Source organism: Pipistrellus hanaki, assembly GCF_964339955.1.
Source record: "Pipistrellus hanaki genome assembly, chromosome: 14".
In the NCBI taxonomy this organism is placed as follows: Eukaryota; Metazoa; Chordata; class Mammalia; order Chiroptera; family Vespertilionidae; genus Pipistrellus; species Pipistrellus hanaki.
Genome location: NC_140516.1, coordinates 18,833,592 through 18,856,490, shown reverse-complemented (window position 1 = coordinate 18,856,490; position 22,899 = coordinate 18,833,592). Strand labels below are relative to the sequence as shown.

The 22,899-nt window shown below is 39.4% G+C and overlaps 1 protein-coding gene across 4 annotated transcripts in view; it reads right to left on the bottom strand.

Moving 5' to 3' along the window:
- Positions 1-755: 755 nt before the first annotated feature.
- DNAJC12 (DnaJ heat shock protein family (Hsp40) member C12) overlaps positions 756-22,899 on the bottom strand; it is a 33,186-nt gene continuing 11,042 nt past the window's right edge. For all 4 annotated transcript variants that reach the window (XM_084904305.1, XM_084904306.1, XM_084904307.1 and 1 more), the window contains 3 exons: positions 11,385-11,524; positions 5,565-5,769; positions 756-1,501 (listed from right to left, as the gene is read on the bottom strand). In XM_084904305.1, the coding sequence (XP_084760431.1) occupies positions 1,407-1,501; positions 5,565-5,769; positions 11,385-11,524 (440 nt within the window). In that variant the 3' untranslated portion in view covers positions 756-1,406. The remainder of the gene's footprint in view (positions 1,502-5,564; positions 5,770-11,384; positions 11,525-22,899) is intronic.

Here is a 22,899-nt window from a genome sequence, read left to right as displayed (position 1 = left end):
ATCATAAATCCCCATTCCAGCAGAGTTTTCTCATTTCTCATTTGGAGGCTGCCAGCCTCATGTGAGAGAAAAGTAAGTAAGAGCTGGCCTTCACTCCTGTCAATAATTGGGAAATCCATCTGAAACAAATTAAAACTTCAATTCTTAATTTTTTTTCTCCCAATCCCCCATTGTGGATTCAAAGCACGGATGACGTTTAGTGACTTGTTAAAGGGGAAAACACTCCATAGCCCACTTTGCTTTTGTGGGTCGACCATTGGGCTGTGGACCGAAAGGTCCTGGGTTCGATTCTGGTCAAGGGCACATGCCCAGTTTGCAGGCTCGATCCCCAGTGAGGGGCATCCAAGAGGCAGCTGATCCATGTTTCTCTCTCATCATTGATGTTTTTCTCTCTCTCCCTCTCCCTCTCCCTCTCTGAAATCAATAAAACTATGTTTAAAAAAAAGGAAAAAGAAAAAACCTCAACCTTGGCATATGGGGATGACACTCCAACCAGCTGAGCTACCCAGCCAGGGCCAAAATTCATATATTGATGTCCCAACTCCCAGTACCTCCAGAATGTAACCTTTTTAAAGATAAGGTCTTTAAAGAGATGATTAAGTTAAAAGAAGGCTGTTAGGTTGGGGCCCTTATCCAATATGACCGATGTCCTTTCAAGAAGTAGAAACACCAGGAATGCACATGCACAGAGAAAGGTCGTGTGAGGACACAGTGAAAAAGCAGCCACCTGGAAACCAAAGAGAGAGGACTCAGAAGAAATCAAACCTTGATCTTGGGCTTCTAGTCTTCAAACTGTAAGAAAATAAATTTCTGATCACTTGCTATATAACAAAAGAAATCTGGTAGGAATATGTTTCCTCAAATCAATAACCTTTTAAATTTACACTTATTGAAATTAAAGTAGAAATACCTATTCAGATTATTTTAAAAAAAAACAGCTGAATTATACATTCATTATGAATTTTGGGGAAATTATTTATTTTATTCTATGGGGTTTAGACAAGTAGTTTCACATTTCAATTTAAGTCCAGAATCAGAGAACATTTCTTGTACACCCAGTACTAATAGAGATCATCATATATCGATGAAATACTTAAATACAGAGATTGATTTAAAAATGGATTTCTCTAAATAACATTTACAGGAAAACACACATAATACAATCCACTCTGGATCTAAGAGGCTTAATTTGTTCTAATATTAAAAGAAACGTGTCTTCTGAAATTTCTCTCATTTTAAAAAACATTGTGAGAATGGGTGAAGGGTGGAGGAATCAATCGGTACTCAGCGATTCACAAGCATGACATATAAACATGACGTTTTAAAGATCTGAGCGAAGACTGCGTGTTGGCAGCACAGGGGGTGGTCTTGCTCACTCGCTCTCCCTCCTACTGAGCAGGGACATTTCATATTTCATAGTTTCTGAATTTCCTCAGGAGTTCTGAAGGAGCATCCCCAGACCAGCGGAAACGAAGGTGCCAACTGTTCACATCTGAAAAACCTTTGAAGGAGAGAAGAGAAGATTTTTAAAATCAGAGGTGGGAACAAAGAAGTCAAGCTTGTAATAGTCAAATAGCTTGCTGGTGAGATTTCTCTGCAATAAGTGAAATGTAAGGGTAAGTCTTTGGGATGAATTATTAATATCTTACAGAAACTGATTAACTTAGGCAGGATGTTGAATTCTTGTGAACAGGATTTATTTTATATGGATGAGAGGATCTCACATTCTTAAACTTAATAATAAAAGGACATTTATAATGCCTCCAGTGGTGGTAATTTTGACAATTCACCTGCAAAGAAATTGGAAACAACTTCCAAACAGCTGCCAAAAATAAAAGGTCAATGGTAAAGGATTCCAGAAATACAAACAATGTATTCCATAATAGTAAGATTTATTTTTTTTAGACTAATAAACAACTTTCTTGAAAATTAGATAAAAGGTCATTTCCCCTCTACTAGAGAAAGTGTAAACTGACAAAACTATTCTGGGTAAGAAACTTGCAATATTTATCAAACTCATTAAAATGCATAAACATATAACCTAACAATTCTACTTCTGAAAATTTATCTTAAGGAAATAATTATGGATGTGCTCAAGGGTTTTAACTATCAGATGTTTAACATGATACCTTTTGTAAATGTTTTTAAAAATAAAAAAAACAGACAAAACTGGTTTGGCTCAGTGGATAGAGCGTCAACCTGCGAACTGAAAGGTCCCGGGTTCGATTCCGGTCAAGGACATATATGTTGGTTGCGGGCACATCCGCAGTGGGGAGTGTGCAAGAGGCAGCTGATCGATGATTCTCTTTCTCATCGATGTTTCTAGCTCTCTATCCCTCTCTCTTCCTCTCTGTAAAAAATCAATAAAATATATTTTAAAAAATAATAAAAATAAAAAACAGTCCTGGCGTGTGTGGCTCTGTTGGTTGAGTATCATCTCCATGCATCGCTAGGTCACCAGTTTGATTCCGGTCAGGGCACATGCCTGAGTTGCAGGCTCAATCTCCAGGAGGGGGCATGCAGGAGATAGCCCATCTCTCTTCCTCTCCCTTTCTCTCTAAAAATCAATAAAACATATTAAAAAAAAATTCCAAGTATTCATCAATAGAAAGCTGGTTAAAAGGCTGTGATATAGTCATTAACAATTTTTTAATACTTACAGTCACATAAAAATGCTCATAACATATTGCTGTGACAGGTAGTTAGAAAACAGTGTGATTTCATTTTTTAAAAATATGTTTTTATTGATTTCAGAGAGAAGAAGGTAAGGGAGAGAAATAGAAACATCAATGTTGCCAAAACTGGTTTGGCTCAGTGGATAGAGCGTCAGCCTGTGGACTGAAGGGTCCCGGGTTTGATTCTGGTCAAGGGCATGTACCATGGTTGAGGGCACATCCCCAGTGGGGGGGGTGCAGGAGGCAGCTGATCGATAATTCTCTCTCATCGATGTTTCTAACTCTCTCTATCCCTCTCTCTTCCTCTCTGTAAAAAATCAATAAAACATATTTAAAAAAAGAAAAAAAGAAACATCAATGTTGACAGAGACTAACCACTGCCTCCTGCACACCCCCTACTGGGGATCAAGCTAACAACCTGGGCAGGTGCCCTGACTGGAAATCAAACCACAATCTCCTGGTTCATAGGTTGACACTCAACCAATGAACCACAACAGCCAGACTCATTTTTAAAATTCTTATTTACATGGGTATATCTATAAAAAAAAATGTTTAAAGTCTATAAGGAATTACCCCTAAATGTTAACAATAGTTATCCCTAGATAGTTGGAATAGATGTAAGTTTCATTTTTTAATACCCTTTTCTGTTTATCTGTATTTTCTTATTTTTCTGTAGTGAATAAGTATGCCTTTTGTCATTTTTTGTTGTTTATAATATTGCTAATGAAAACGCAGGTTACAGAAAAATAAAATATGCTTCCATTGATATTTAAATGATTGTCTAAAAATCTAGGCAGAAAAAATATAAACAGAATTGTGGACAGTGATTATCTCAGAAAAACAGGATTTGCTTGCACTTTCTTTAGAATTATCATAGAAAACAAATTTAAAGAATTTCCATTTGGAGAAAAAGCAAACAGGAAATTCTGACAACCTGTATTTGAAAGGCACACACAAAATATGGACAGTGTGGTCCTTTTAGTTTTAAGTATACTAACATATAAAAATATAGCAAAGGATCAGCGATATGTTGTTGAGGTGGTAAGATAAGTTGTTTTTTCTTCCTTTTACTTGACCACGTCCTCTCACATCTCACCTGCTGCCAGGCAGGCCTCTGCCAGAGGAAGCCCTCTGTGAGGGTCATAGGCGGGGCAGGTCTGGGGAGGCAGAAGCCCTGAGGACATGACTGCACAGCAACAGCATCTGCTACCTTGGACTTTTTGTTTGTTTTTATTGCAGGATGTCACCGAAAACTGTTTGATTCTAAAACAGTATTTATCAGAAGTCATTTTCGTTGCATATTTAAACAGAAAGAGAAAAAAAGTGAGATTGTCTCACACACTGGTTTGCAGATGCCCTGGTCCATATTTTACTGGTTGCAATGGGGACTATTTGAGGGCTCATTACAGAAGAGGCATCAAAGGGCAAACTCCAAAGTAAATATTAAGCACTGCTTGAGGAAATTAACAAATATGCTTAAAAGTTATGTGAGCAGCCTCTCAGGCTTAGTAAAGCTGACGTGAATAATATTTCTTAAATGCTGACATTATATTAATAAAAATTTACTCTACGGTCAAATGAAATTATAAATAATCATGCAACTGCACTTTGGTATATCAAACTCCAACTTTAAGGCACTACTCAGAACAGCTAATAATATCTTAAACAACACTAAGAAATACTGGTAGGCCCTGGCTGGTGTTGCTCAGTGGGTAGAGTGTCAGCCTTCCAGCCCAAGAGTCTCAGGTTCAATTCCCCACCCCCGTTTCTCTTTCTTTCTCTCCCCCTTCCTCCCTCCCATCCTCTCTCTCTAAAAATCAGTGGGGGAAATATCCTTGGGTGAGGATTAACAAAACAAAACAAAAACAAACAAATACTGGTAAATGCAGCTTTTGGCAAAATTTTATAATTCTTATTCTCCAACCAACAGCTCTCAGAACGCGGATCCTTCCTCCTCTCACCCCCTCCATTTCATTCACAATTTATCCTGGGTAAATTTTGATATTATGTGCTGTGGGATATTTATCAGCTGTTTGAAACAGTGAGTTAATTCTAAATGTAAGGTTCTAAGGAGAGGTCTCATAATAATGAAGTCTGACACTAAAAAAAAAATTTTCTGTGCCTGATGGAAACATTTTACATATGTTAAATTATTTATTCCTCAAAAAGTCTGCTTAACTTAATCAATTACTGTAAGATAGTAATAATTCATACCAAAAACATAACCTTTCAAAGTAGAAACTATTTTAACCATTATCTATATATATAAAAGGTTAATATGTTAAATGTCCATCCAGGTAATAACATCATATAGCAACCTCCGGCTTCCTCTCCCTAGCAACTAGCCTCCTTAAACAGTTACATGCCTGGGGCAGGATTATCTACCGTGACCTGCCCAGTTAGACATTTGTAACCAGATCACCCTGTGTGGTGACTCTCCATAGAAAACACCTTTTCTTCCACACTCACTTGCCCAAGGCCACACAATGCATGGTTGGAAAAGCTGGGATATGATTAAGGCCACTGTGCTCTTAGCTCCTGTGTAACATAGAGAAATGTGCTCAGTGTATAATTGTTCTGTATTTTTAAAGGCCTCATGAGTGAACATATACTGTTCCTACTATATGCTTGTATCAGCAAATGGAACAGTATGGAAGGAGACACACCTGGGCATCTGCATTGGTTACTTTAGAAAACAGAAGCAGAGAAAGATGGGAGACTGGGGTATACACTAAGTTATTATTTATATATAATTCCTTTGCCAGGATTGTATTAAGGAATGTATCATCTAGTTTCCATGCCAATACTAAGTATTTAAGGACAAGCCAACCCTTAGATTTGGCGAGATTCAGACCTTCTTTGTCTGCAAAGCTACATGACATGACTTACTTGAAGCATCTGGACTCTGTGGGGAGGGTGACTTCTCCAAGGACTCAAATTCTTTTTGCTCCATTTTCTCGGTGGTTGAACCCAGCTCTTCTTTCTTTACTTCTCTTTGTTCGTTCTGTTCCTTATTTTCAATCTTGTTGGTACGAGTCTGGTCACGTTCTTCCAGCATTAGATCTTTTTTACCTCTGACAGCCCAGTGCATTGACTATATTAAGAACAGACATATAATATAAAATCAATATTATATAGCTTTCTGTATTTAAATTTTAATATGTGGGAATATCTGACCTACTATTACAATATAATGCTAATTTCAGAGTGTTAAACCTGACTAATAACCAGATATTAATCATTTAATCCAGATACTAATTATTTAATCTTCCCTGATTTGGAAGACTAATGATATAAGAATAAATCTATATTATGGTATAGAACAAAGGGACAAACATTAGAGAGATTCAAAAAATTAAATATTTCCTCAAAAAGTTAAACCTAGAATTACCACACAAATCCAGCAATTCCATTGATAGGTATATACCCAAAAGAACTGAAAACAGCCCTAGCCAGTTTGGCTCAGTGGACTGGGTTCAGTTCCGTCAAGGGCACATGCCTGAGTTGCAGGCTCAGTCCCCAGTAGGGGGCCTGAAGGAGGAAGCTGATCAATGATTCTCTGTCATCATTGATATTTCTATTTCTCTTTCCCTCTCCCTTCCTCTCTGAGATCAATAAAAATATATTAAAAAAAAAAAAAAAAAAAAAAGAACTGAAAACAGATGTTAAAGGAAAAACTTACACGTGAATATTCATTCACAAAAGCCAAAGGTGAAAACAACCCAAATGTCCATCAACCAATGAATAGATAAATAAAAGGTGGTATATCCATATATTTGACCATAAAAAAGGAATGAAGTCCTACAATGTGGATAAACCCTGGAAATATTGTGCTAAATAAAGAAGTCAGATACAAAAAGCCACATATGTATGATTCCACTTACATGAACTATCCAGAATAGACAAATCCATATAGAAAGAAAGAAGTGGTTATCAGGAAATGGGGGAGAGGAGGATAGGAAGTGATTGCTATGGAATTTCCTTTTGAGGTGATGAAAAAGTTCTGGGCCCACTGCATGGGAGAACATATTTGCCAATGTTATCACCGATAAGTGCTTAATCTCCAACATGTACAGGGAACTCGTACAACATAATAAAAGGAAGATAAACAACCCTATCAAAAAATGGGCAACAGACCTAAATAGATACTTTTCGAAAGAAGACAGAAGGAAGGCCAAGAGACCTATGAAAGCATGCTCAAAGTCACTAATTATTCAAGAGATACAAATCAAAACAATGAGGTATCATCTCACACCTGTCAGAATGGCTATCATCAACAAATCAACAAACGACAAGTGCTGGTGAGGATGCAGAGAAAAAGGAACCCTCGTGCACTGCTGGTGGGAATGCAGACTGGTGCAGCCACTGTGGAAAACAGCATGGAGTTTCCTCAAAAAACTAAAAATGGAATTCCGATTTGATCCAGTGATCCCACTTCCAGGAATCACTAGAAACACCAATTAGAAAGGACATATGCACCCCTATATTCATAGTGGCACAATTTACAATAGCTAAGATTTGGAAACAGCCTAAGTGCCCATCAGCAGATGAGCAGATTAAAAAACTGTGGTACATCTACACAATGGAATACTATGTTGTGGTAAAAAAAAAAAAAAAAAAAAGAAGGAACTCTTACCATTGGCAACAGCATGGATGGAACTAGAGAGCATTATGCTAAATGAAATAAGCCAGGCAGATAAAGATAAATATCATATAATCTCACTCATTTATGAAATATAATGAACAGCATAAACTGGTGAACAAAAACAGATCCACAGAGAGAGAAACATCTATCAGACCATTAAACCTCAGAGAGAAGGTAGGAGAGGGTGGGGGTAAGAAGGAGAGATCAACCAAAGGACTTGTATGCATGCATATAAGCCTAACCAATGGACACAGACAACAGGGGCCTGAGGGCATGAGGGGGGGATGGAGAAGTAATGGGGGAATAAGGACACATATGTAACACCATAATCAATAAAGAAATAAAAAATATATGTAATAAAATAAAATTTAAGAAGTTCTGGAACTAGATAGTGATGATGGATGAACAATATTGTGAATTTACTTAATGCCTCTGAATTTTACACTTTAAAATGGTTAAAATGGGCCCTGGCAGGGTAGTTCAGTTGGTTAGAGCCGTGGTAAGCAAACTGCGGCTTGCGAGCCACATGCGGCTCTTTGGCCCCTTGAGTGTGGCTCTTCCACAAAATACCACGGCCTGGGGGAGTCTATTTTGAAGTGGTGCTAGAAGAAGTTTAAGTTTAAAAATTTTGGCTCTCAAAAGAAATTTCAATCGTTGTACTATTGATATTTGGATCTGTTGACTAATGAGTTTGCCAACCACTGGATTAGAGCATTGTCCCTATATGTCTAGGTAGTGGGTTTGATCTCCGTGAGGGCACATTCAGGAATCAACCAATGAATGCATAAATGAGTGGAACAACAAATCAATCTCTCTGTCTCTCTCAAATCAACAAAAAAATTAAGAAACTATTAAAACAAAATGGTTTAAATAATGTTTTATGTTGTGTGTATTTTATCACCAAAAAACAATGAGGTTGTGTGTCTCAAGTCATGCCAGAGATTAAACCTACTACTATTATAACTACTGTAACTACTATTGTGACCTTCCATTAAGTTTGACCAATGCAGAGTTGGCATTAGAAGTCTGGCAATAAAATATTAAAATTCTGGAATATACATTTTCTCTTTAAGAAAACACACAGCACAAAACAGGAATTCAATCACAGTGCAAGAGGCATATTGCTTTTCACCTATAGCGCATTTCTTTTCCAGGAAGTCTAAACTTACCTAAAACACTGGGGTTGCCAGGTGTGACTGACGGGCCAGAATCTTCCCTGTGTGATTCCCTCCCCCAGTGTTTTACAGGGAACATGTCCACAATGCCTGGCCTTCCCTTTACTCCTTTCCTGTTATTAATAATTAGATAATTACAACAGAATAATATTAGTTCTGTGCCTTAGCACTTCTCTCTTTGAATAAAAGAGCTATGGTATGCCTTAGATGGGTGGTGAGGACTGATGACTCGCCTCTAATAAATGCTTTCAAAGCCCTCCGTGAAAATATATTGAGATAGTCGTCTTACTCATCCATCCCCTTTATGAGCAAATCAGAATAAAGTATTTTATTATCAACCCTCATATCTGCTGATCCCAATTAATGAAATACCCAAGGGGAAAATCCAAACTATATCTAACCTATACAGGCACCTCTTTTGCTTCATAGTTCAATCAAAGCACTACCATAGGAGCAATGCTAAACAGCCTGGTTTGCTGGGACACAATTAGATTATACATTTCTGTGTTCACAAAATGTATTTCTCAGCTCCACTAGCGTAGCAGTTGGGCACAACAATATTTAACAGCAAGTAAACTACTGTGGAGTGACTCAGATCAATAGACTGAGCATCAGTAAAAAATTATCAAATGATAGCAGATGATAGAGACAAAGAGGAATTCTAGGGAGGGGAGAGTCTGGATAGTAAAATGAATTGCCCCCGATGAAAATCACTGTGTGCATAGAGCAGGCTAACACTAAACAGACACCCAGCCTGGGGGCAAAAGCCACTGTCCTATTCTGTGAAACCAGCATGTTGTTCTGCCTTCTCAATTAACTTGTTTACCAGCTTTCCTTAATAGGTTGTCTGTTTCTTTTCTTTTTGTAATCTAGAAAGCCATTTTCTTAAATTATGTACCTTGGTGAACACTGGAATATAAATGCATTGTGTCTGTATGCTAGTAAACTTTGAGTCGATTAGAAAAAAAATCAATGGACTCAGATGAGCCATGGTTCAGCTAAGTAACTATTCAAAATTGATGGGTTATTTTTATCCTGGCTCTCCTGGCTCTCCGTGAGTACATATTTTTTTTAGTTGCCTGGCTGACCTTTGACAGTTTTTGGATAACATCCAATTAGGACAAACTGTCTTTGAACAAGCCCAAAAGACCTTGAACTGCACTTGTTTCCCATCTGGCTAGACGCATGATTGGCAAACTGTGGCTCACTTTGGCCCCAGGCAGCACTTTGGCCCCTTGAGCGTGGCTCTTCCACAAAATACCACGGCCTGGGCAAGTCTATTTTGAAGAAATGGCGTTAGAAGAAGTTTAAGTTTAAAAATTTTGGCTCTCAAAAGAAGTTTCAATTGTTGTACTGTTGATATTTTGGCTCTGTTGACTAATGAGTTTGCCAACCACGGGGCTAGGAAAACTGTGGCTAGAGAGGCAAAATAGGAAGCTTCCCTAGTAGTCTGTAGCCAACTGGACTCATCCCAAAGATACCTTGTCCAGCCAGAAACAACGGACAAGAGGTCCACATGAGGGTGAGTGGCAGCCCCAACAAGCCCTTCCCAGTAACAATCAATGTTTCTCTCTCATCGATGTTTCTAACTCTATATCTCTCTCTTCCTTCCTCTCTGTAAAAAAAAAAATCAATAAAATATAATTTAAAAATATATATATGATGAACAGAATGATCTGGTGAATATAATAGAATCAGGGGCATAGAAAGGGAGTGTACTGACAATTCTTGGGGGGTTTAAATAATGTTTTATGTTGTGTGTATTTTACCACCAAAAAACAATGAGGTTGTGTGTCTCAAGTCATGCCAGAGATTAAACCTACTACTATTATAACTACTGTAACTACAGTAGTTACAGTAACTACTGCACTGGGGGTGCAAGAAGAGACTGAACAAAAATCATACACCTATGGATGAGGACAGTGGTGGGGGTTAAGGATATGGGGGGGGGGGGGGAAACCCGGAGGAGGGGATCTGTGAGGGGAAAAAAGAGGAACAACTATAATAATCTGAACAATAAAGATATACACACACACACACACACACACACACACACACATATGCATATATATATGGTGATTATTTTTATATTTAGGGGGGTTTTTGTTTGTTTGTTTTTAATATATTTCATTGACTTTTTACAGAGAAGAAGGGAGAGGGATAGAGAGCTAGAAACATCAATGTTATGAGAGAGAAACATCCATCAGCCACCTCCCGCACACCCCCACCGGGAATGTGCCCACAATCAAGGCACATGCCCTTGACCGGAATCGAACCTGGGACCCTTGAGTCTGCAGGCCGACGCTCTATCCACTGAGCCAAACCAGTTTCAGCGATATTTAGTTTTTTTTAATGGCATGAAGAAATAACACAATGCTTTAGTCCTTTTGCATCTATCCAATAATTCTTTCATCAGAATTTATAGCAAAAGTAATTTATAAATAATTTAGAGCTTTCTTTGATTAATCAGATCCTGTTTTGTTTTTTGTTTTTTTATGGAGTTTATACGGCTTCAGAAGAGAACAAGCTCATGTGAACTAAAAAGATGAAGGAGATAAATTTGCAATGGTTCAAAATTTAGTAGTATTATATGAGCAACTTGAGACACACAGTTATCAGAATGTTTAAAACAGTAAATGCTAACGGGGAGTGGATTTAACCAACCAAACAGCTAAAGAGTCTCACAAGCTTAGTCACGAGCTCTCTGGCACTGATCCGCCACATTTGCCTGCACAGGGCTTTGTGGACACCGACCCACTTTCATCCAGATTCTACCACCTTTGGGCCTTCTCCCTCCCATTCCCTAGTGACTATTTAAGCTACTATGTAAGTCTAATCCATGGGCAGCCTGAGCTTCTTAAATTCACTTCATCCCAGAGAGACACCTACCGTTTTCATCGAGTCACTCAAAGCTTCCCACTGCTGGAACGGCATTGCAATCTGGCTCCTTCGCCAGTGGTCATAGCGGGCTCGACTCTCTTCATTAGTCAGAATCTCCTTTGCCTTCTGCAGTTTCTGAAAAGTCTCCACTGGAAAACAAATCAAAAGATGAGCACTACTCTCTCGGAGGGATTATTTAAAACTGCTACTTACTAACTGTGTAACCTTGGACCAGTTCAGCTCCTCAAACTTAGTTTCCTCATGTGTGAAGTGTACCATAAGGACAAGTGGTATTATGTCTGTAAAGTGCCCGGCTCACAGTTTATCCACCCCCTTTACTGAGCTCCAGGAATGTGCCAGGTGCTGTTCCAGGTGCTGATGACTCAGGTGTGAACAACGGACACGATCTATTCAGTGGGATAGCCATTTATAAACATTGGGGAAATTATAATTTTGTCTACTAGGAAGAAAACTACCTTTTCTAGTACTAGTCTGGGTGGGTATGACGAAGCTAGAGGAACACTACAAATAAAAACACCTAAGGCACAAATACAGAAAGCAACAATTAAAATGTCACAGCAAGAGGAGAAGTTTTTGCATGCAGAGGTAATGTAGAGGAAATAGAGAATGGCAATGTGGCTGGGAGACACGGGGCCTGAAAAGCAATGAGGGATAGGGTTGAGGAGTACACAAAAGCACTCAGAATCCAGGACCTTACAGGTCATACTGAGGATTCTGGTCTATATTTTTGTTTTGTTTTGTTTTGTTTTGTTTTGTTTTGTTTTGTTGTTGTAAGAGCAATGGGGAGCTATTGGGAGGTTTTAAACACAGGAAATAACATGATAGATGGTTGATAATTGGTAGCTTTGTCACTGATCTATTTGACCAGATGGTATACAATAAAAACCTTTCTTGACCCAGTTGGAAACACTTCCAATGTCACTTCTGCTCCTCAGTAAAGTTAAACTTTCTATAGAGGAGGACAGAAGTTCAATATGTGAAAATCAATTGTTTCTATACATTAGCGATGAGCAATCTGAAAATCAAATTAAGAAAACAATTCCATTTACAGAAGCATTAAAAGAATACAACACTTGCCCAGCTGGCATGGCTCAGTGGCTGAGTATCCACCTTTGAACCTGGAAGTCACGGTTCAATTCCTAGTCAGAGCACATTCATGGCTTGTGGCCTTGATCCCTAGTAGGGGGCATGCAGGAGGGAGCAGATCAATGATTCTCTCTCATTAATGTTTCTATCTCTCTCTCCCTCTCCCTTCCTCTCTAAAATCAATTAAAAAAATATTTTTAAAAAAAAGAATGTAATACTTCAGAAAAATGCTAACAAAAGAAGTACAAGACTTACACACTGAAAATTATAAAACACTGTTGAAAGAATTAAATCTCTAAATAATATAAAGACATCATGTTTATAGATCAGAAGATCTAATATTGCAGATGCTAATACTCCCCAAACTGATCTACAAATTCCATACAATCTCTATTAATATATTTAGCTGCCTTTTTTTTGTTGTTGTTGCAAAAATTGACTAGCTGATCCTAAAATCCATATGCAAATACAAAGGACCCAGAATAACCAAAACAATCTTGAAAGATAACAAAATTGGAAGAATTCACATTTCTCAATTTAAAACTTTCTACAAACCTCCAATAATGAAAACAGTGTGGTACTGGCATACGGATAAACATAAATCAGTGAAACACTGAGAGTCCAGAAGTAAACCCTCACATTTACAGTCAAATGGATTTCTACAAGTTTATCAAGACAATTCAATTGGGGGAAAATAGTCATTTCAACAAATTGTGCTGGGACAACTGATATCCGCATATAAAAAAGTGAAGTTGGCTCTTGGCTGCTGTGGCACAGTGGTTGAGCATCAAACAAGAAACCAGCTGGTCACCAGTTCAATTCCCAGTCAGGCACCTGCCCAGGTTGTGGGCTCGATCCCCAGTAGAGGGGGGTGCAAGAGGCAGCTGACCAATTATTCTCTCTCATTATCGATGTTTCTCTCTCTCTCCTTCTCCTTTCTTCTCTGAAATCAATAAAAAAATATTTTTTAAAAACAATAGTGAAGCCGAGACCGGTTTGGCTCAATGGATAGAGCGTCGGCTTGGGGACTGAAGGGTCCCGGGTTCGATTCCAGTCAAGGGCATGTACCTTGGTTGCGGGCACATCCCCAGTAGGGGGTGTGCAAGAGGCAGCTGATCGATGACTCTCTCTCATCGATGTTTCTAACTCTCTATCTCTCTCCCTTCCTCTCTGCACAAAATCAATAAAATATATATTTAAAAAAAAAAAACAATAGTGAAAAAACAACATGGTGAGATACCACTTCACACCACTAGAAAGGATAAAATTAAAAGATAAATACAAATGTTAATGAGGATGTGAAGAAATTGGAAGCCTCGTACATTAAAGATGAACTGTAAAACAGGGTAGTTACTTTGAAAAACTGTTTGGCAGTTCCTCAAAATGTTAAACATAGAGTTACCATTACCATATGGCCCAAGAATTTCAATGGTTAAGTACAGTCAGCCCTATGTATTCCAAGTTCAGCATCCATGGATTAAACCAGCCATGACTTAAAAATATTCAGAAGAAGAAAAGTTACAACGTTGCTCACATGTACTGTGTAATTAAGCCTACAATGGTTGCATTTGTACTGAACATGTACGCACTTTTTCCTTGTTCTTATTCCCTGAACTATAAAGTAAAACAGCTATTTACATGCACTTACATTGTATTAAGTATTATAATAATAATTTAATTCGTTTACATGCAAATACTGCCATTTTACATAATGAACTTTCATATCCATAGGGGCTCTGGAACCAATCCCTCGTGTATACCAAGGGACAACTATATAAGCTCAATAAAATTTAAAAATATATCCACAAAAAACTTGTATACTGGTGTTCACAGCAGCATTATTCATACTAGCCCAAAGCAAAAACAACTCAAAATTCAAAAATGTCCATCAACAATTAAATGGATAAATAAAATGTGGCAGATCCATATAATGGAATTATCATTCAGCCATAAAAAGAAATAAATACTAATACATGCTATAACATGGATAAGCATTAAAAACAATATGCTAACCCATGCATCCCCTGTCCTGCAACAGCGTGGCTCAGTGGTTGAGCATCAACCGATGGACCAGAAGGTCACAGTTCAATTCCTGGTCACGGCATGTGCCCAGGGTTCGGGCTCAATGCCCAGTGGGGGGCATGCAGGAGGCAGCCGATCAATGATTCTCTCTCATCATTCATGTTTCCATCTTTCCCTCTCCCTTCCTCTCTGGAATCAATAAAAATATATATTTTTTAAATATTATGCCAAATGAAATAAACCAGGCACAAACTTCCCCATAAAGTATGATTCCATTTATATTAAATTCTCAGAACAAACAAATCTATGGAAATAGTTAAGTAGATGTGTGGTTGCCAGGGACTGGGCAGGAGAAAATAAGAAGGGATTGTTAATGAGAACAGGGTTTCTTTTTTTCTTTTTTTATAACAACGTTATGAGGTGGATATAATTATTACTATTACTCCCATTTTATGGCATCTAAGACTGAAGGGGTTAATGTAACTTGCCCCAAATCCCAAAACTACAAGTGATGGAGCCATGATTCAAACCCAAGCCTGCCGGGCTCCCCAGCTGGTGCTCTCCTTGACTGCCGTCCTGACTTTCCTACAATGCTTGTTACCCTCTAATTCTTCCTTTCTCTCCCACTGCCAAGAATTGTAAACACTTCATCATTCATTAGTAAGATCCAGGTTGTGCCCTTGAGGAGCTCAGAGTCAAGTAAGGAAGCAGATCATTTCAATACGTGATAAATAGAAATAGAGAGGCAAGCCTGGTTCTGTGAGGAGAGGCAGGAAATAGCTCATCCGCTTTCTGTATACTTAGATTCATCCTTGACTCCTCTCTCTCTCACATATCGGCTTCTAATGCACTGGCCATCTTAACTGGCTCTACTTTTCAAATATACCCGACATCTGACCTCTTGTCACCACCTCCAACCGCCACTGCTCTGGTCAAAGCCAGGCTTCTGCCTTGGCTGGATCATTACAGTAGCTTCTCAATTGATTCCCCTGCCTTTGCCTCAGTCTGTTTTCTACACAGCAGTTAAAGTGATCTTTTTAAAAATAAGTCACATACTATATCACTCCTCTGCTCAAAATGACTTCCAACAACTTCCTATTTCTTAGAATAAAGCTGAAAATTCTGACCAGGACTGGTAAGCTGACATGCTCTGCCTGCTGTCTCCTCTCTTCCCTCTCTGGCCTCCTTTCCTTCTACTTTTCCCCATCTCCCCTTGCTACAGCCCTCGTAGCTTCCCTGCTGCTCCTTGACAGCACTTCAGCCTCAGGGCCTTGGCACTTGCTGTCCCCTGTCCTTTCTGCCAAGAACAGTTTTACCCCAGGCACTCGCGTTACTGCCTTCAGATGTTGGCTCAGGTGCCCTCTTGTTGTCTTGCCAATGGTGTCTTCTCTGGCCGCGCTATCTAGATATGGCTGCTCTCCCCATCATCCTTTGCCTTATTTACTTTTCTTTATCCCCTGACATTATCGAGTTATTTGTTTGTGATTTGTCTCCTCTGCCAGAATGCACCCCCATGACGACAGAGACTTTATCTCTTTTGATCTCTGCTGCATCCCCTGTCCTGCAACAGCGTAGCAGGTGCTCAAAAGTATTTGCTCACTGAATGAATGAGTGAATGTCTCCTATTTGAAATTTGAACATACCAATAATCACATAGTGCTATTCCCTAAGCTCTAAGCACAAGGAAATCACAGATATCCTGACAACATTCTGAGCCCCAGTCCCCCAAATACACCACTTCAAGTGCCCTGCTGGCAGCCAGAGACACAGCCTGCCACAGACAGCACCTCCACGACCCTGCACGAGTACCTAACAGGCCATTAACTATTTAGCATCACCGCTGTAAGCAGTAGCACTTACAGGTTAAAGGGAAGAACCTAAAGATGGGGCTATTGAAACAAAGAAACAAATAAAAATCATCCTGTTGTATCAGCTGGCTCCAGTGAGCAATCCTTCCTGTTGCTGGTGACAATGTAAATGCCTCTCTGTATAAATGAGATGTCTCTTTTCCCCACAGGAATAAAAAGCTCATTAAGTGATCACCACAGATGCACACACTACTTGAGTAGGGGTTGTAAAGATTTACATATTTACCTATGAGTCACCTTCTCTTTGCACATTGCTGCTAGCCTGTTTTCCAGAGTTTCCAGAACAAAAGAAGCCTGCTTGGAATTATTCTGATGTCAGTTCCTCAACAACAATTGATAAGCGGAAAGCAAAAAAGGTGGCCTTTTCCTTGTTTCACCCTCTTCCCCACGTTACATAAAAATGAGTTTGGGTTTACATCTCTCCTTTAATATGCCAGCTAATCAAATGAATCACACAAGATAAATATTTACCAGTTCAGGGAAGAGAGATCTCATTTTGTAAGCATATATGAGCAAATGAAGCCGGTACCTTTGAGAGACATGGTGGCTTAACTCCTGTTTTGAAAACACATAGGTTCTTTTAAATTCATATTTGCAACAGGATTTGTATTATTATAGCCACATTTTAAATGCAGAACATTTATGATTACTTAAAGTAATAATAATAATATGATGTCAGAACATGCTTTGAGAAAAGTCTGAAGAAAAACATGCCAACCGTTAATAGTGGTCTCTGACAGAGAGAGCAGACTTTCACTTTAACATTATTTATTACTATGGATTATTTTTATTCTGAGGAAAAGAAGCAATTTTTTATGTTTCTATTGATTTTTTGAGAGAGAGAGAGAGAGGAAGGGAGAAAGATACAGAGATAGAAACATTAATGAGAGAGAAACATCTATTGGCTGCCTTCTGCACACCTGCAACCCAGGAATGTGCCCTGACCGGGAATCGAACAGGGGTCATACCGACCAGGCTAAAGAGTTTTTGAAGTAGGAAAACATTGAGACATTCAAAGATGATAGCAAGGGACAAAGAGCTGCCTTTCTTCAAATATTCGTATGTCTTTGAAGCCGCAAATCAATAACAAAAACACTGTTACACAAAACTTTTGACCCCTTTCTTCAGGATCAAAGAGAAGTTTGAAAGCATTGGCCTGAAACAGTTGTTGACACGTGCATACACGGGACTGGCATGAACAGCAGTCAGGATCTTTTGAACTCAGTGACACAATTTCTATAGCACAACCAGTCCTTCATCCATCCCCCACACCTAGAGAGAAGGTATTTCCAAATTCTTTTTAAATGAAAACAAGAAAGTTCTAATGGTTACTTACAAAAAAGTAACTATTACACTTTGTTCAATATTTATCTTAGAGTGCTGAGAACAGAAAGGCCACTGAATTGTAATTGCCAACATTCATTGAGCTCTTCCCGCATGCAGGACACCTCGTTTACTCTTCACCGCAGGCACACGAAGTACTATACTGCTGTCTATCCTTGTACCTGTGAGAATGCCCAGGCTCAGAGAAGTTTCTCAAGGTCAGCTAGCTTGGAAGTGGAGCTAGAAGCAATCCAAACAGACAAGCCTATGTTTATGTTTATGTCTACTACTCCATCATGCTAACAAATCAGTAATTTCAATGCAATGGTTGACACTACATTTAGTGGTCCAAAATGGTATATATTAATTTCTCCTACCTACACTTGCTCTAAAGGCTAGCCTTTCACTTTAATGAAACACATTTCAAAATCTTTCCAGTGTATTCTCTACTTCTGTCAAGTTAAAAGTCAGTATCTGAGTGAATTTTTGTTTAACATTTAAAAAAAAAATGGGGTCCAGTCTGGAGTAGCTCAGCGGTTGAGCATCGACCTAGGAACCAGGAGGTGACTGGTTCGATTCCCAATCAAGGCATATGCCCAGGTTGTGGGCTTAATCCCCAGTGTGGAGCATACAGGAGGCAGCCAATCAATGATTCTCTCTCATCATTGATGTTTCTATCTCTCTCCCCCTCTCCCTTCCTCTCTGAAATCAATAAAATTTATATATTTTTTTTAATTGAGGAACAATTGGTTGCCTCCTGCACACGCCTACACCCAAGGTATGTGCCCCTGAGCAGAACTGAATCTGAGACCCTTTAGTCCACAAGCCAACAGTCTAACCACTGAACAACACTGGCTAGGACCTTAAAATATTTTTTATCAGGAACCTTAATCCTTTTCCAAGTATGTAAAGAACCACTTATATTATTCATCCAAATTAAGCAAATGGATGCTTAAACAGACTTGAAAACTATTTCTAGATTGAATCATCTGTCAACTGCAAGGCTGACAAGAAAAGGTACTGATGTCTGTGTACATTTTCATTTTAAACAATATTTACACAGTCCCGTGTTTCTCTGAACAAGAAACCTGAGGTAGCCAATACATGAAAATTCCATCACTATGACAACTAGAAATGGCAATTCGTCATGTATCCCAAATAGAAACTGTGCCAGCGACAGACAAAAACTCAAAGCCACGCTTCACTGGAAGAAAAATCCAGTTAAAGAGTATCCTGGGGCTGATGGTTGTTTTTAAGTGTTTATCAAATGTTTACTAGAAAATATATTTTAATATTAACTCCAGTCCAGAGAAGTAATTAATGTCTTCTAGAGAAATGGTCATGAAGTCACTCATTCATTCACCCCCGTCATGACTATTTGCACAAAGCAGATGTCCTCTGGGTAGGTGGATGTCCTCTGCTGGGCACACCATTCGGAACAAGATAAGCCTCACTGAGCTTCCGGTATGGCTAATAAGCAAATGGGCAACAAGGAGATGGTCCGATAAGCAGTTTGCTGCCTGACGTACAGAGTGCTCTGGAAATCGCACATGACTTCCCAGAGGCAGAGATGGCTAAGCAGAGACCTGACGCAGGAGCATGACCTGCCAATCAAAGCAGGGCAGGGAGGCGTGCAGGCCTCAGGGGAGCTCCAGGCAGAGGGAGCAGCAGACATTAAGGTCTGAAGAGTAGAAAGCAGAGCACCTATGGAACCAAAATAGTTCTGAGTGGCCCTAGCATGGTGGGGGAGAGAAAATGAAAATGGAGAGATGGGGGAGGGCACGAAATGAGGGTGTTTGTACCTAAAGGCCCAGCAATGACAAAGAATGAACTATTGCTACATGTACACTGGGGGTTAATACCACAGACACAGTGTAAATCAAAAGAAGCCACACACAAAAGAGTACACATTGTATGATCCTAGTTACATGAAATCCAAAACCAGGCAAAACTAATCAATGACAACAGAGATCCACAAATAGGAGACGGCTGACTTTGAACTGGACATGAAAAGGATACTAAAAATGTCCTACATCTTCATCTGGTTATACATACAAACAAATCTGTCAAGTTTACACTTATGATTTGTTTGTGTGGCCTTAAACAAGTTATGCCTTAATAAAAAGGGTGGGAATCAAATGAGCAAAAGTAATAGCTAAGTATTTAACAAAATAAATAACTTCCTATATTGGGAAATCATCTGCTTATACAAATCAAAAGGATCAATGATTGCTATAAAAATATAATAAAGAGCTTTAAGATAAAGGATACATTTTTGTACCAGTCTTTATGTATTTATTCACACACCTGATAAAAATATCTGTTAGGCCCTAGCTGATTTGACTCAGTGGAAAGAGCAACCCAGGTTTGATTCCGGCCAAGGGCATATGCTCAGGTTGCAGGCTCAGTCCTCAGTTGGGGGCGCGCAGGAGGCAGCCAATCAATGATTCTCTCTCATCATTGATGTTTCAATCTCTCTCTCTCCCTCTCCCTTCCTCTCTGAAATCAATAAAAATATATATATATTTTAAAACATCTCAGTTAAGAGTGAAATCATTATAATGGCAAAAGTAACTATCCAACTGATCCCAAGTGCAGTCAGATTCCCACAAATTAGAACATGAGCAACACACAGCTCCTTCCTTAACACCTGTGCACTCACGCACTCTGCCCACACCCATTGGGCCCAACAGTTACAGGTGCCAAGTGCAGACAGGACCCCGGGCCTCTTCCCTGGCCTGTCATGTCCTAGGAAAGGAAACTTTTTTAAAAATATATTTTTATTTTTATTTATTTTATTTTTTTTATTAAATTATTATCTGTGTACATATTTTAACATTGCCCCCTCCCCTTACATACCCTCCCTCCCCAGAGTTTTGTGTCCATTGGTTGTACTTATATGCATGTATACAAGTCCTTCGGTTGATCTCTTATCTCCCCCAGATCTCCCTCCCCTCCCCGCTGTAATTTGACAGTCTGCTTGTTGCTTTACTGTCTCTATATCTACCTTTTGGTTCATCAGTTTATAATGTTCTTTATTATCCATAAATGAGTGAGGTCATGTGGTGTTTCTCTTTCATTGATTGGCTTATTTCACTCAGCATGATGTTCTCTAATTCTATCCAGGTTGCTGCAAATGATGAGAATTTATATATTTTTATTGGTTTCAGAGAGGAGGGAGGAGAGAGAGAGAGAGAGAGAGAGAGAGAGAGAGAGAGAGAGAGAGAATGAATCATAGATTGGCTGCCTCCTGCACACCCCTTATTGGGGATTAAGCCCACAACCTGGGCATGTGCCCTTGACCAAAATCGAACCTGGGACCTTTCAGTCCATAGGTTGACACTCTATCCACTGACCCAAACCAGCTAAGGCTAGGAAACATTTTTTAATGAAGAGGAGTTTTGGTTTTATCATTTGTGCAATATAGAGTTACAGGCAGGTCTTAATCATATTTTATAGAAAAACCATACATATACACATACTATATACAGACCTATAGTGTGCACATATGGCAAACATCATCATGAAATTTACAAAAGCATTATCTTCCCTGAGGATAGAATCAGGGTATGAATACACAAGAGATTTCAAGTGCATTGGTGAAGCTTTAAGCTGGGTGGTACATTATGTGAACATTTGTTTTGGTATTCTTTATACATATTAAGTATTTTATTTTCCCCATACTTTGAAAGAAAGACCACTATCTCCAGTGTGAAGCAATTAAAGGAGACTGTAAGGATCCAGGCATGAAATGATGATGACCTACTCTAGAGGCTGTGAGGACGGAGGGAAGAGGAAAGGAACGTGGATGGTAAATCACCAGTATCGACCAGATGTGGAGAGGAGGGAGCTAAGGTTTTTGTTTGACCAACTAAAGGAATGGTGATTCTATTCAATGAGAGGGGGGAACAAAACCAAAATAAAAAAATGAATGAGATTTTAGAGAGGTTGAGAGGAAAACAATGAGTCAGTCCAGTTTTTGACAGGGTGACTTTGAAATGTCTCCAAATAGAGATTTCCAAGCAGCAGTCAAAACTCCAGTCTGAAAATGAGGAATGAGAACTGAGTTAAGGATAGATTAGGGAATCATCAACAAAGAGCTGGCACTGCTGGCATAGCTCAGTTGTTGAGTATTGCCCTATGAACCAGGAGTTCATGGTTCAATTCCTGGTCAGGACACATGCCTGAGTTGGGGATTCAATCCCCAGTGGTGGGTGTGCAGCAAGCATACTGGTATATATTTTTTTAATATTTTATTGATTTTTTTACAGAGAGGAAGAGAGAGGGATAGAGAGTTAGAAATATCAATGAGAGAGAAACATCGACCAGCTGCCTCTTGCACACCCCCTACTGGGGATGTGCCCGCAACCAGTGTACATGCCCCTGACCGGAATCAAACCTGGGACCCTTCAGTCCGCAGACCGACGCTCTATCCACTGAGCCAAACTGGTTTTGGCCATACTGGTATATTTTTTTAAAAAGAACAAAGAGCTAACCATTGAAGCTACAGACTTAGACAAGACTCCAGACTTAGACAGGTAAGCCCAGAGAGTTTAGGAGAGAACCTGAGGGAGTCACAAAGGAGACAGAAATAGCAGCGTAAGAAGTTGGAGAAAAAGCATGAGTGCACATCAGGTAGTTAAGAGCAAAGAGTGTTTCAAGAAAGAGGGCATAGCTGAAACCGGTTTGGCTCAGTGGATAGTGTCAGTCCCAGGTTCGATTCTGGTCAAGGGCAGTACCTTGGTTGTGGGCACATCCCAGTAGGGGGTGTGCTGAAGGCAGCTGATCAATGTTTCTCTCTCATTGATGTTTCTAACTCTCTATCCCTCTCAATTCCTCTCTGAAAAAAAATCAACAAAATATATATTTTTTAAAAGGAAGGAAGGAGGGAGGGAGGGAAGGAAGGAAGGAAGGAAGGAAGGAAGGAAGGAAGGAAGGAAGGAAGGAAGGAAGGAAGGAAGGAAGAGGGCATAGCCCTACCAGGTTTGGCTCAGTGGATAGAATGTCAACCTGCGGACTGAAGGGTCCCAGTTCAATTCGTCAAGGCATATACCTTGGTTGTGGGCACATCCCCGGGGGGGGGGGGGGGGAGGGGTGCAGGAGGCAGCTGATAGATGTTTCTCTCTCACAGATGTTTCTAACTCTCTATCCTTCTCCCTTCCTCTCTGTAAAAAAAAATCAATAAAATATTTTTGGAAGGAAGG